The 14,269-nt window shown below is 44.0% G+C and overlaps 1 protein-coding gene across 1 annotated transcript; it reads right to left on the minus strand.

Annotated features, from left to right (window-relative positions):
* Window positions 1-414: 414 nt before the first annotated feature.
* On the minus strand, window positions 415-8,670 carry LOC139050010 (uncharacterized). The gene is made up of 5 exons (XM_070526080.1): window positions 8,540-8,670; window positions 6,593-6,669; window positions 3,951-4,077; window positions 2,824-2,992; window positions 415-631 (listed from the first exon to the last, which is right to left on the minus strand). Exons 1-5 carry the CDS (start codon window positions 8,659-8,661, stop codon window positions 554-556), a joined length of 573 nt encoding a protein of 190 aa, XP_070382181.1. The 5' UTR covers window positions 8,662-8,670; the 3' UTR covers window positions 415-553.
* Window positions 8,671-14,269: the final 5,599 nt, after the last annotated feature.

A 14,269-nucleotide genomic window follows, 5' to 3' on the forward strand; every position in this document is an offset into this window, starting at 1 on the left:
TTTTGCAAATGAAAGCACTGTTTCCACAATGCGAGTCTACGTGTCTGTTGAGATTATATTTGTTATTGAATGATTTAGCACATTTGTGGCATACATGATGTTTCTCCTCTGCGTGAATTGACTTATGTTTACGGAGAGTCGACGCATGGGCGTATGATTTACCGCATGTTTTGCAAATGTAGGGTTTCTCACCTGTGTGTGTGCGCTTGTGCTCTTCTAGATTACCAGACCGCTGGAACGATTTATTACATATTTCACATTTGTAGGGTCTGTCGTCTGTATGCGTGCGCTTATGATTATCTAGATGACAAGACTGCCGGAATGACTTATCACACATATTGCATTTGTAGGGTCTCTCGTCTGTGTGCGTGCGGTTATGTTGAACTAGGTGGTGGGAACGGTGGAACTGTTTACCACAGGTTTCGCATTTGTGTTTTTGTCAGCATGGTTGCGCCAATGTTCTACTAACTTAGACCACTTCACAGATGATTGATCACATGCTTTGCAAATGTGGGCTGTGTCATCAGTGCGTTCCTTGGCGCGCCCATGTAAGTCATCCCATCTGCTCGAAACATTTCCACAGACACAGCATAACTCTCGCTGTTCCCTTCCTCCGGTTCCAGGAGCATTCCTGCAAGAACACATACAAAGGAGCTCAAAACGGCCGGCTCTTGTAACGGGAAGACAAAAACGCATCTTGCCAGTTGAAAGGTTGACAAAATAAATCGTGCGTTAACTATAACGCGACATTCCGAACCCTTGCGCTAACTTGCAGCATTTAATATTGGTGCTCGATCGGGGCACTGGTTTGTCGTAAATTCAGCACTGTTGCCTTTGATGGTATGCGTGGCTAAACTTGAATGTAGCAAAGACCAGTACCTGGCTCACATAGGCTATAGAGAACGCAATAAGTAAATCGCGTAAAGTAAAACTCTTGCTTGGGCTAGTTGGTTCATGCTTGCATTAGTAAAGGCAAGGCGCCGAAGACCAGGACTCAAGAATACAAATGACAGGACCGGCGCTACCCACAAGTAAGTTTATTTTTTCAACAAGCCCGCCTTATGTAGGTTAATCAAGCCGAATCACACACGAAACTTTAGAAGCAAAATACAGCAATCTATCGACCACTCAGGAATCATATCTGGCACAAAATATCAAATGAGCAAACAAGAACCTCGCGTGGAGCAGCACGGGAAGCAATTAAACGAGCATAGTCTTTTCCAAGCCAACGGGGAGAAAAAACGAGACATAACAAGTACCGTCTACGCTCACTATCAAACTATCTACAACATAACACACTTCAAAGGCCTAAGGCCAGTCAGTGATAAAACCGCGCATGACTATAGGAATAATGACCAACGAATAACGCGGAAAAAACATGAAGCAAGGCGTCTAATTACAGCGTCTGCGTCTAAACTAAAATCTGTAATAGTCGCTCACCTAAAAAAATGATAAAACATGTGACTGCGCGAAAAATGAACCATGCGACAAACAATGAAATGGACAGCACACTTGAGCAATAAAGGGTCAAAAAACAGTGTCTGCATCATAACGAAAAAAAAAGAACGCAACAAAAGCTTAAGAGCAACTAGAAAGTCGTCAACAAAATAAAAATTAGATAAATAAAAGGACGACAGACGGAAAAAACCTAAATGAAATCACTCCAACCTGACGCCTAAATGAAACCTAAAAAAGTAGTCTCCTTGTCACTAAGCACAATGGATGGCCTGCTGACGCATTTGTTTCCCTCTTTCTTGATGAAATAGGATTCCAGTCTCCCACTCGAACCTGTCTTTTCCAAATTTCAAAAGTTTAGTTATGTCCAACTGAGGGTGGCAATTAGTGCAGTCTCTAGAATGCTCTGCAAGGAACCTCCCTTCATTGTTGCGCAGATTACGATAATGTTCCATTGCACGCTCATTGACACAGCGACCTGTTTGTCCGATATAGCTGCGACCACAGCTTAGAGGAATTTGATAGATGACACGTGTTCTGCATTCAGTGAACTTCTGATGCTGAATTGAACAAGCCGGGCGTTACTCTCGGTTCATGGCACAAAGCTTAGACAACTTGCAAGGTGCCGTGAAGCCAACCTGAACATTATGCCTGCTCGCCACTTTCTTAATGTTGTGCAAAACCTAATGAAGGTACGGAATTACCGCAACAGAACTGCGTGAAAATGGCTCCCTGATAAGAAGCGGGTGCTTGAGTTTTTGGAGCATCGTTTCGCAGACAGCTGAAATCCGACATGGCGGGAAGCCTACCTGTTGTAGTCGTTGCACTTGAGCGCTAAAGCTACTTGACACCAAATGGATACAAGGTTTAGTTAAAGCCGTTTGCAGAGAATTGGTAGCAATTACACGCTTTACAATCTTGGAATGGGCGCTCTCCAATGGTAGCAGGCGTTTCAAAGAAAGCGGATTGTACATCCAACAGATGCCTTCCTTTGGAAACACAAGCCTGATATCCAAAAACTGGAGTTGACCACTGTTCGGCACTTCCTTGGTAAACCTGAGACCGTGAATGTGGTTCGCGAAGATAGTCATGGTTCTTTCAACGGTAGAATCTAATTTGTGATCAGGGACATCCTTCAGAATGACCAAGAAATCATCAACATATCTTTAAATGGACGCTACATGAGGATCACGAAGATTAGTACTGATCTCAGCTCCTACAACAGATAGGAAGATAGCGCAAAAGACAGGAGCTACAGAAGAACCGATGCATATCCCTTTCTTCTACACATAAAACTTTCCTTTAAACAAAATGGCGGTTGAGTTCATTGTAGAACTCTAACAAGAAAATGGAATTGTCCGGGCTTACACCTGCAGGATTCTCGAAGCGGACTTCACCAGTTGATTGGATCTTGTCCCTGACCGCCGCTAAGAGACCTTGGTGAGGGACCGAACAGAAGAGATCTTCAATGTCAATGGAAAATGCGTTGTTTTGATGATGCGGCAACTTGTCCAGATCCTTCAGCGCTTTCAGAGAACTATGCACCAGGAAAGGGTCATCGATCACCACGTTTCCCAGGTTTGTTTGAAGGTATCGGCTTACATGACGTAAGCAGACAACTTTCTTTATATTAATTTGCACTTTCCTTGAAATCTATACAACGTGTCCGAATACTGGCGAATGATTTACCCATAAAACCAAAATTTCGGAGCGCTGTGTAATACATGAATACTGATCGCTTTAACTGTGTTTTGGTACAGTTAATTGAATCGTGGGGGTGGTTTCATTGAGTTATCAAGAGGTAATTTTGTTACATGGGTTTCCCAACGTTTTCTTAAGTATTTGACGAATCTAAAATTCAAGTCATTTAGTTACGGTATTATCACACTTCTTTAAATGCCACAAGCTTCAATACTCGCAGTTTGTTGCTAAGCACATTCATTGTTCTATTCCAATGCACGTAGGTAGCACATCCTTAGGTAAAGCTATTTGTTCACGCCGACACCATATTGTCTGAACAGCAGTTGATATTTGTCATTTAAGTCATCGCAAAATTTTTTCCCTCGCGCAAGTGCGTCAGTATCTTGTTTCATTGCATGAGCCTCAGTTCTGATGAGCGTCTCTCCTTCACAGCCTTTACATATTCCATAATGGGGAGTGAGTAAGCAGGCCACAAACCTGCAAGTGTACTGCACCTTGCGCCGCGTTAACAGAATGGAAAATCGGGCGAGCTTGTGCAGCTTCGTGTTTGCGGCATGCGGTGGGTATACACACTGCCGTGTTGTGTCCAGTCGCAGTGTTGGAACTATGAAGTTTGGCAAGGCTGGCTGTACTGGCGTAAAGATCTAAACTGCTGATGCAGTACCTGTTTCAGCCATCAGAGCTAGCCCTCCCGAGGAGAAATCACCGAGTAGAGGCATGATTGGTATAACTAGTAACCATGCCTCGCCTCTCTGAGTTGCTCTTTGATGGAACTTTTCTAAATGTCAACTTACGTGGCGCCGTCTTCAAAATGGCCTGATGCTTCCTCCATGCCAGAGCGACTTGTGCCTGGCATTGCGTTATCGATGCTCCTGATGGACCACAGTGTCTGGCAAATTGTGCTGCCATTGTCAGTGACACCTGTATGACATAGAAGTATAGTAAAGGTGTTCATTCGTAGTAGTGCAAGGGCAATTCGTGGGGAATGGACATTTCATGCTTATAGTGCGAGGCAAGAAGCTTTTAATAGTACGAAATATTACGGCTGTGCTTCCATGCGCAGTGCGTTTTCTTTCTGCAAGTATGTCTTTAATGTAAGCAAGAACTTCGTGGCGATGGGGAAGCCGAGCACGATCAAGATTCTGCAGTGTTGGATTCTTCTAAAGCTTATCACGTTTTATCTCAAACCGTGGGCAGAATACGACAGTGCTCGAATTGAAAAACGATAGTTCGGTTACTTCTGCGTGAAACCCTTGACCCAATATATTTGCTGTGTTATCCAGTTATAAGCACACTACATGCCTCATGAAGTTGTTGCTTATTAATAACATATAACGAGCAGCAGACATAGCCCGACGTAGACGACGACAATAAAAAAGTGAGAGAATGCATTTCTATCGAGGGATTTAAAATTTGTGTTTGACGTATGCCCTTAATTTATTGACCTTCTACGACACATAGGTGTGTCATCGAAGTACGTACTGAACTTTCAGAAACTGGTTATCTGAACCCCATTTGGTGGCTCATGCAGCTGAAGTGTTGAATTACGGTGCAATATTACTAGCCTAAGCAACGGAACGCCGCAAAGCACGTTAAAAGTGTGGAGTGTATGGATAGCGCTGCAAGTATTCTAGCTAGTTGTGCATCTTCCCTATAACGGCGCTGAAATTGCGTGAAACTGAAAAGAAAACGCGAGAGACCTGAAAGGCGGAAATTACGGCTGAACCCTCCTCATGATGACCATGGACGCTACGGAAATTAGCATTAAACCTGCAGGGAACCCCCGTATTTTTGAATGCACCTTTATTTACATTATGAAGGGGGCGGAGCAGTTGGCTAAGAACTATGCCTCCGTGCGCTACAGAAAACACTCAACGCAGATTCACAACCACAGGAACTCAAGATATTAGTTTCATCTCTGACTTCGGATAATTACAGTCTCATAGCACAGGCGTAACTTAAGGAACTCATTTTTTAATTCTCTAGCATTCTGAACTTTACAAGCCTCGCCGTTGTAGACGCAACTTCGTCAGGCCCGTGAAAGATGTTGTGCAGATACTAGCAGAACAAATAATGCTTGACGTATCCAAGGAAAGCTAATCACCTTATAAAAAAGAACATTCAGTTTGAAGGCCGGTGTTTCAGTATGGCGTACATTTTCTCGTTAACAAAGCATTACAATTTCGGAGTAGTGGCACACTCACTGGAAATCGTTAGGTACTGTGATTGTTACTCATTGAATAAGAATATAGTTTACCTTTGAGAAGCGCATAGTTGGGATGCTTATTAAATATTTATGGCGACAGATCGCCAACAACTTCCCAACAATTCTGTTTCTCCTTGCGTTGCATTTCCATTAACATTGCAAGGCTGTTTAAGCTGCGCATGCGGCTTGGCATGTTTGGCATGAAAGAACCAAGAGCTCCAATATAAACTGTGTTGGGGTTCCCCAAATTGTAGTCTAACTTCTGCATTCGGCCGTAGCAGGTTATTTCTACTGCTCGTAACATACTATTTGTGAGCAATTCTCACACACTGCCTAAAACGTAAGAGCACCGTTAAGATACTCCGCCATAGACATCTGAAGCGCCGCTCTAATTGCACAAGTTACTCTGTCACTACGAATAGTGTTTAGGCTTGAGGTGCCCATAGCTTAGCTATTTGGTAAAGATTTGTTGCAACAGAGCGCAAACAACTACCCAACAATTTTCTGTCTCCTTGCATTGCATTTTCATTATATATTTGGTATTGCTTATGCTGCCGCTGTGGCTTGCTTTATATGGAAGAACGAAGAGCTTCCAAATAAGCTGTCTTGGGGTGCATGCCCCAAATTGTACGCTGTAACGTCTACATTCGGCCGCAGCCGGATATGTCTGCAGCTCCTAACATGCTATTCATGAGGAATTTTCGCACTCTGCCTAAAAGGTACCAGCACTGCTAAAACATTTGAAACGTCCAAATAATTGCACATTACCCACGGAATTCGGATCAAGGCACTTGCTTTGTCAACTAGCGTGATCGGCTTAAAGGAAAGATTATCACGATGTTAGTAGGTCAAACGCACTCAGATTCTGCATGGAAAATTAAATTTTAGACCAATGGTCGAGCGATGATTCCATTTACGAGTAAAATTATCACTGGATGGGATGTACAGTCTCGGTTCCTGCCCTCTTATCTTGGAACATGCTTTACCAGCCCACCTATTCAAGAGGAAATTCAGTTAAACCTTCTACTGCATACAATATGTATGAATTTGTATATATTCAGATAAGCTCAAATTTCTTAGTAAGGGCACGTTTAAGTTCGTTTATGTGGAATCCTTCTTGGTCGTTCTAGTAAAGTGCATCTTTACACGCAATAGATGTACCGCTACCGCGGTAACGGTAAGTGATATCTATCACGTTTATGCAAAGGCGAGTGACAATCGCTTACGTACCGTCGACGTTGCAAGTCTCGTCTCTCATCGGTGTGTGCTGCGTATTCCTCTGGTAACGCAAGGCATTGTCCCAAACCCTACAATTAATAAAGTATTGGTAAGACAGCTACTAGCTGGGACAATAGAAAAATGGGGAAATGAGGTTTTATAAAAGCAAATTTCGCAAGAATCAAAGCCTTGCGTTATAAATGCGCTACTCGCAATGGTTCGTTCTCATAATACCGACTATGCTGGCTGGCATAGCACGAACGGCACACTCGGGGTAATATATGCAGAAGAGCACTTATCCACCGTACACGAAATGGCGCTTTGACTTGCACGAATACTGCCAGTTTAAGTGTTGAAGTACTTCCAACATGACCTAAGTAGTTTGATATATACAAGTCTTCCTCTACTTCCTACAGTGACAGAATCCCAAGAATAAATTCGGAATAAAACATTTAGAGCGTGGAACATGTTTTTGCATCAATAATACAGGTTGAAGTATAACAATGACACTGCCTAAGTAGGTTCTGCAATTATGAGGCAAACATGCGCTGATATTAGAATAATTAGTGTTTGTGCTTCCCTGATCTGGATTGGCGACGCCGTGGTGAATGTAGCGTTTTCACGCCAGTTATAATTATGACTCATAGACCCGGCAGCTATGAAGAATATATCGAATTTAAGGTAATATTTGAAATATGGGCTCAAATGTCTTGCTCTGAGGAGTGCAAGCAGATTTCAGCCTCTTAGCCAAGTATTAATTTGAACACTTACGAACAAAATCATGAGTTTGAATGAAATAATGATGGACTAGAATGCAGTTCTTAAACGTTTGTTTTCAAGCGATGCTAAGTTTGCTTCTATGTCACTTGCTGGAGCCTATATAAGAATCCTTCGAAGGATAAAGATTATTGTGACAACGCATGTAAAATATCCTAAGAAGGATGCATGCAATGCTCAGCAAGAAAACTGCTGGAATGCGATGTTTAACCGCATTCGTTGACAAAAGCTAAAGGGTACCATATAATACCATGACTTGCCACTTCTTTATTCCTGCCGTATTATCTCACCCGAGTTTCCTTTTTTAATAGAAAACGTTTTAGATCTAAGTAATCTAAATTTAGGTTGTCAAGCAACTTTTAAAACAGAAACAAGTACCTTCTTTGGCCACACAACTCCAAGCGGCAAACGTTTGGTTTCTTCTAATGCGCCTTTATTACCCTTAAGCAACGCATGCAAACGGAAGAACAATTCTTTTAAACGAAGTTGCAGCTTTTCATGCAAGGGGTTTACTTTTTTCAAAAGTAAAGCTTTAAGCGGGCAGTACCCACTTGGTCACATTTTTTGTTATTTGCAAATGACAGTATAGCTGCGCACTGTGACGAGTTGTCTAGAAAACACTTATAGTACGGCACACCAGTTGATCACTGCGGTTAAAACTAATTCCGAGGTTTTTCGTGCAAGAGCCACGACCTGATAAAAAGCATAGCGAATTCAGGAGGACAGCACATATATTTTGATCATCGTAGCTTCTGTAACGAGCCCCTACACGCAAGTAAACAAGAGCCTTTTTACAGTGCGATTTCATCGAAATATGGTGGTGCCATCCGGAATTGTACCCGAGACTTGAAACTATAGCACGCCATCGCGTACATCCAGTGAAAGAATTATGCATCAATGAAAAATGTTTTTGTCTGTAAGTGTACGTTCGCTTCATGTTCTGAAAAATCTTATCCTGAGCCCTAAGCAGCCGACATTGCGCTGAACATGGCATTATTTTCGCACCGCCTTGCGTCGACGCGTTTTGGTCTAAGAAGGCCTTAGATTTCAAAGCTCAAGCTCGCTGTCAGAAAGACCCGTTTTAGGTGGGAACAAATGTAGTACAGATGGTAAAGCCTATCATATGGGTCGTGTCTAAGGGTAAGAGTATTCAATGAAAAAATTGACCATGGTAAAGCTCACGTTGTGTAGTAGCCCGAAGGACAGGAAGCGCCCTGGGTACCGTCACGGCTTGTACTTGGTGTTGCTTCGGCCTTCATGCTTAAGTCGATAGGCGTGCATTCGTCACTGCTTTCTTCAGCCATGGCTGATGTTTCGATGTCCTATAACTGGCGTGTATTGTCAACTGCGCGTTCTTGAATCACCGCGCATGCGCGCTCAATGCCAAAAAAAAAAGAACGGAAACTAATAAAACTCTTGTCACTTCCATGTTTCGATTAAAATGATACCGCATATCTGAAAAAAAACAAGGCGTTTTAGTCCACCACAAGCTTGACGCTAATGTAGAAATTTTTGAACGCCAATAGAGGCGCCTCGATTACCCATGCTATCTATCCGCCAGATCATCTACCTAAACCTCACTTACTACGAAAAGGAAAATACACTTATCCGATGACATCGCTACTTTTCTTTCATTCTTTCATTTCTAAAAGTGAAGTGCACATCTTGCTGGAAAGAAATTGCTGGTCGTGTAAACGCTCGCGCAAGCACAGGAGGTATACAAACTAAGTTAGCCCTAACTAGCGTATGGTAACAAGATCTATGTTGTTAGGCTGCTGAGCACATGGTCGCGGAATCGAATCCGGGCCATGGCGGCCGCATTCGGATGGATGCAAAATGCGAAAACAACAGTTTACTTAGATTTCGCTGCATGTTAAGGAAGCCCGTGTGGTCTAAATTTCCGGCGTCTTTCACTGTGGTGTGCTTCATAATCAGAAATTGGTCTTGACACACGAAACCCCTTAGTTTTCTTTGATTACCAGAGGCTACGATTCTGCTGACTGATGTGGCATTCTCTGGATCAGTTGAAACGAATCAGGTAGATCTTATCACCTGACGTGTATCGCTTGCTTTGTTCTGTTGCCCACAAATTCCAGTGCTGCCTTCGCTGACCCCTTGCAGTACAGAACTGCTACTGCTTCGAACTTGCCACGGTTCTTCGGTAGCGAACCTTCATGCCCCGTGCAAAGCCGTATTTCAGTCAGACCCCACACATTCGGGGGACCGTTTTGTGTGATTGCTCCAAATTGGTCAATTGCGTTTCACGCCCAGCACGACGAGTGGTGCTGTCGTTCAACAAGATACGCTGCTGCGCACTCCGCACCTCATGCATTTGTGCTTTGCATGCTTTAATCAAATGTGGATTGAAAAGGACGAAGTTCGAAACCTTTATAACAGTTGCGAGTATGGAGCCACAACAAATACAGGGCGCGAGCAGAAAGAAACCGAGTCGACAGTAGAGTCAGTTCTCCTGTGCTCTTGCCGCTAGCCGATCCACGCTCCTGTTTTCGCCATCATTCGAATCAAAAGCCATTTACATGTGCTTCCGTTGCTTCATGAAAATATTTGCGGTACAAAAGTTTCCGCCGCTGCAAACACGTATGAATATGGAGAACAAATCGAGGAAACTTAAGACGTCGATGGTTTTCGAGCTTGTTATACATCGTGCAGGTCTACGTATCTGTATCTGCTGTAGCTGCGCCAGTCGAAATTGCATTACACAGAGCTTACCAGGCGATTTTAACCCGCTAGTGGACAACGTTATTTTATTGAAGTAAATTATGTCTGCTTTTTTTTTAGTAAGCAAGAGTGAAAAGTCTCGCCGACGGGTTGAGTCAGCTCAAGAGCAAAAGCAGTCTCTCAGAAGGGTAGCAGTCAACATGCGCAATGTACTCACTTCATATAGAAAGCCCGCATATGCTCATTAGGTGATACACACGCCGCAATGGAGTATTTGATTTCTTCAAGAAAACAGACAGGTGGGCTAGTTGGTACAGCATACCTTCAGGCAAACCACATACAGGCATGTAGGACAACAGAAGTGAAGCGTTGTGTCTTTGTTCAGTTCTGCAGCCCTACGTGCCTTTCTCCTCGTTACCTCAAGTAATTTAGTTCTTGCTGCTAACAGATACCGGTTATATATTTGGTTTTTCATACATTTCCGAAACGACACACATGACAGTGTTTAGCCTTCGTAGAGGAATATGTGCTCCAAGTGCTGAATGGTGGGGCATTTACTACCGTGTTTAGTACATTCAGTATTTTCTAAGTAAATCTGTCAATAAACAATGATATAATAAACAATGACCCCCATGAGTAATTTTTAATTCAATTTACGCAAGACTTTTCCCACTGCGTGACACTGACTAGCAAATGCTTTTTTTATGCAATATCTTATTTGAAAAGTAATGATAACAGTGTTCCTATATGTTTGCCACATTGTTGATGCTTGCTTACCCTGTTAAGCACAGTTTATAGACACCTAGAGGTGTGTATAAACTGTGTTCAACAGGGTAAGCAAAGTACTTTTTTTATTCCGCCTTCAATTCCATTATTTAGCATTTCCTTAATTCAATTGGTCAGCAGAAGATTCCGGGAAAGAATCCGGGTGTGTGCGTGTGTTTGTCAGCAACAGCTTCCTTTCAATCCTTTCCCCCTTTTCTTCCTTGTCACAGTATGCTGAAATGTTCTGCTATCGGCACCAAATGGGACGCAAACAGCGCAGCGCGTTTCCGTGCGGAGCACAAAAGTTTAGCGTACACCGTCTGCCAGTCATCAGCACTGAGAGGCGGACACTTCTGTTATGACCTCACCGGTCAATGTTGCTGGCCCTTCACTGCGACATTTTGGCCTCTATTTTGTTTCTCTTTACTTTCAAAGTGAGAAAACAGAAAATCAAAGAAAGCAGATGCGAAAATATCGCAGTATAAGACGAGCATCTTCGCCCGGTGCAGCAAGACTATCCGACGGCGCCCACATTTCATTCAGTTATGATTTGGACACGGGCTCAGCTGTTCGCGTTTAATTTGCCACAGATGGTAAATCTGCAACTGAATCAATGCGAAACATCACATATACCTTCCACCTGGATAAGAGGTTGGTCTTTTAATATAGACTAATACCGCTGAGATGCGAGTAAATCGTCGGTATTTTCAACTTGCAGTGACGGTGAGGAAGATAGTAGAAAGAACTGAGAGTCACGAAACCAACTCTTTATTGAGGTACACTGTGCCCACAAAACAAGTTTCACTCGGGCTGAATGATAGCCTGGAACATATGCCTCGACAGTCGGAAAGCTCATCAGCGACCGAAGCATGTCGGTTAGACATCAATGTTTACTGAAGATTCCAGCATTATATCATGTGCTCAAGCGCCTTACAGAATGTGGAACACTATTCTCGTCACGGATTCAATCTGATAACGCAAGGTACCACTACAACATAGACAGGAGATAAAATCAGCGAGGTAGACCCGCAATGTTCTCATAAATGCAAGCGCGCCACACGCCGAGCGATAACTTTACCGCTGAAACGCTTACACCGAAGAAATATAAACAGTACCGGTGTCACTGCGCCCATCTTAAAAGGTATCGTCCGATTGCTATGAGCACCACACGAGAGCGAAAAACAAAAGTCATAGTAAAGAAAAATAGCGAAATCACAAAGTTTGTGAGTTACAGGCCTGAGCTTCACTTGACTTGACTATGGGCGTCACTTAAGGGCCTGAGCGGCACCGCTGTGATTGCGCACCACCCAGCAGATTGCGTGCCGTGCGCACCTTCATTTTCAAGTAGAGTCCGTAATAACATCGAAGTAGCTTTTTCCTCAGTTAATGTCGGCTTAGTGGGGTGGAAACCCAAACGCGGTCTCTACGCTGGTGTCGTCGTCGAAGATTATAGCGTCGGCTGTCCGTCATTGGCTGGGGTTTATGACTATAGACGGCTGAGTTAATGCGGTTCTTTGGAGCACCACTGAAAGCTGGCGTAGTCGTTACTTTCTTCGGCGGGGACGTTTGGTAGCGTGGGGTTGAGAGCCGCAGTTATGTTCTTCTCCCTGAACTAGCTTGAACGCCGTGATCTCGATTGATTCTTTCACTGCTGTGTGGTAAGTGCCGGTTACGTACACAAGGGTGACACCGCAGGGTTTGCGTTCGGCCTAGGTGCAACATTCCAGTCATCTTTATGAGGTGCTCACCAGCTGCTCGCATTTGTGAGTTGCCACGCAGTTGTAACTTTACCCCACTGGGCTGTTAAGGATTCGCTCATGACGGAGATGTCGGTTCCTGTGCCCAATAAAGCGGCGATCCCATGACCATAGAAAAGCACGTTGAGGTTGGTGGTTGGTGGTCTTGCCTTAGTTATTGCAGGGCGTCGGATGATGACTGTACTGTATTGTCCCGCTGTTACGTCATGTCTTCGGTTATTCTTTAGGCAGCGTGGTTTTTTTCTTCGGAGCTTCGTCGAAATGGCAGCGTGTCGTTGCTTCGCCGTGGAGGCTGATCTGGCGTCGGCAGTGGATCGTTTTCGGCATTTCGGCGAACTGCGAACACACACATCCATCGGTTGTTGTTTCTACTTTACCAGATATGGGCTCAGATACCGTCCACACATCGGCCTAGCCTACTCTCGGCACTGCAGTGTGCACTGCAGTGTGAGGCAGTGTCCCGGTGACGGCTGACGGCGATCGGCAAAGTCATAGGAGTCTCCGCAGAGTTGCAGCCAAACACTGAGCGATTTCAAGGGGTCGTTCACTTTGTTGTGGATGCAGAGAATTGGTGGCGAAACCATAGAGAAACATACCTACGTAAGAGCTAACAATCGAGCCATTTCGCGGACGAAGGAAGTAAGGATGTCACCAGCCACCAGGCAGCGTAGTGATGTCTGCTTCCACTTGACCTCAAAGGTTGACAGCTTATCATATGTCTACGGGGTAACGGCAACCCATCCCGTTTCTACAGAGACGTTGATGATGCGCCGGTCATTGGCCGCTGGTTACGCCCACTCCACCGCGTTTTTTGGTGTGTCGCCTCGCTCATACGGTCAAGTGTTTTGTATGGAGATATAGTTTTGCTGTTTCTGGGTAAAAGAACATTGTTAGAAGGGCGTTTGTTATGCTGGGTGAGCGTATTTTGCACTGGTAGCATAAGAGCTGAGCCATGGAAGCTGTTCACCGCGCCGCCACCCATTCGTTTCTGCACCAGTCTTTTCTAGAATAGCATACTCATTATTTCCATCGCGTAATTTTCCAAAAGGCACTAGCAAGACCTTCGGTTGAAATTACAGAATTTGTTATCTGTGGCTCACCTGTACCATTACACAACCGTTTCGTTTGGCGCGGCTCGAGCAGTTTAATGCGCATTTTGGGATCGTTTTGCGAAGGGTGCTTGCCTGATCGTACGTGCAGGCTGCATGCGCCTGACCCGGTTAGCAAGTGCCACGTTTACTTGACGCGTTGCTTGTCATCGCTTAAAAATTATTCTTGTAGTGTGCGTCTATCTGTGTCTTTGTTTATCTGTGCTTGTATTTGTTTGGGCCAAGCGCTTAATCAGTACAACAATATTAATTGTGTGATACATTACAATAGATGGCCTCCTCTTTATTAACCGCTCACCGGAGGCTACAAGATCTTGCTCCATGTGCTTAGATTCAGCATCGCACCCAGAGTCTCACTACGAATTGTTGAGAATTCACCACCAGCATTCACTCGCCAGCCATAAAATCATGTTTTTATTGATACGCAATTAGATCGATGATAAACAGAAGGAATCGTAAGCAATCTGTCATTCAGAATTACTTGTACAGACACTGACTCGAGGGGCGTTTTAAGTTGTGGATTATAGGTGACAGACTAGTCTGCACAATTATTGCCATACGAGCCAATGAGGCAATGCCGTCGTGGTTGTAACATCACAAAA

The sequence above is a fragment of the Dermacentor albipictus genome, chromosome 9, assembly GCF_038994185.2.
Source record: "Dermacentor albipictus isolate Rhodes 1998 colony chromosome 9, USDA_Dalb.pri_finalv2, whole genome shotgun sequence".
Classification (NCBI taxonomy): domain Eukaryota; kingdom Metazoa; phylum Arthropoda; class Arachnida; order Ixodida; family Ixodidae; genus Dermacentor; species Dermacentor albipictus.

What these genes read in the sequence shown, in the direction of transcription:
- LOC139050010 (XM_070526080.1), bottom strand. Translation starts at nt 8,661, where the DNA reads ATGGCTGAAGAAAGCAGTGACGAATGCACGCCTATCGACTTAAGCATG. An exon ending in CCTTCGGGCTACTACACAAC is followed by an intron (nt 6,670 to 8,539) that starts GTGAGCTTTACC and finishes TATTAATTGTAG; the next exon opens with GGTTTGGGACAATGCCTTGC. An exon ending in CATTTTGAAGACGGCGCCAC is followed by an intron (nt 2,993 to 3,950) that starts GTAAGTTGACAT and finishes CCTGGTGCATAG; the next exon opens with TTCTCTGAAAGCGCTGAAGG.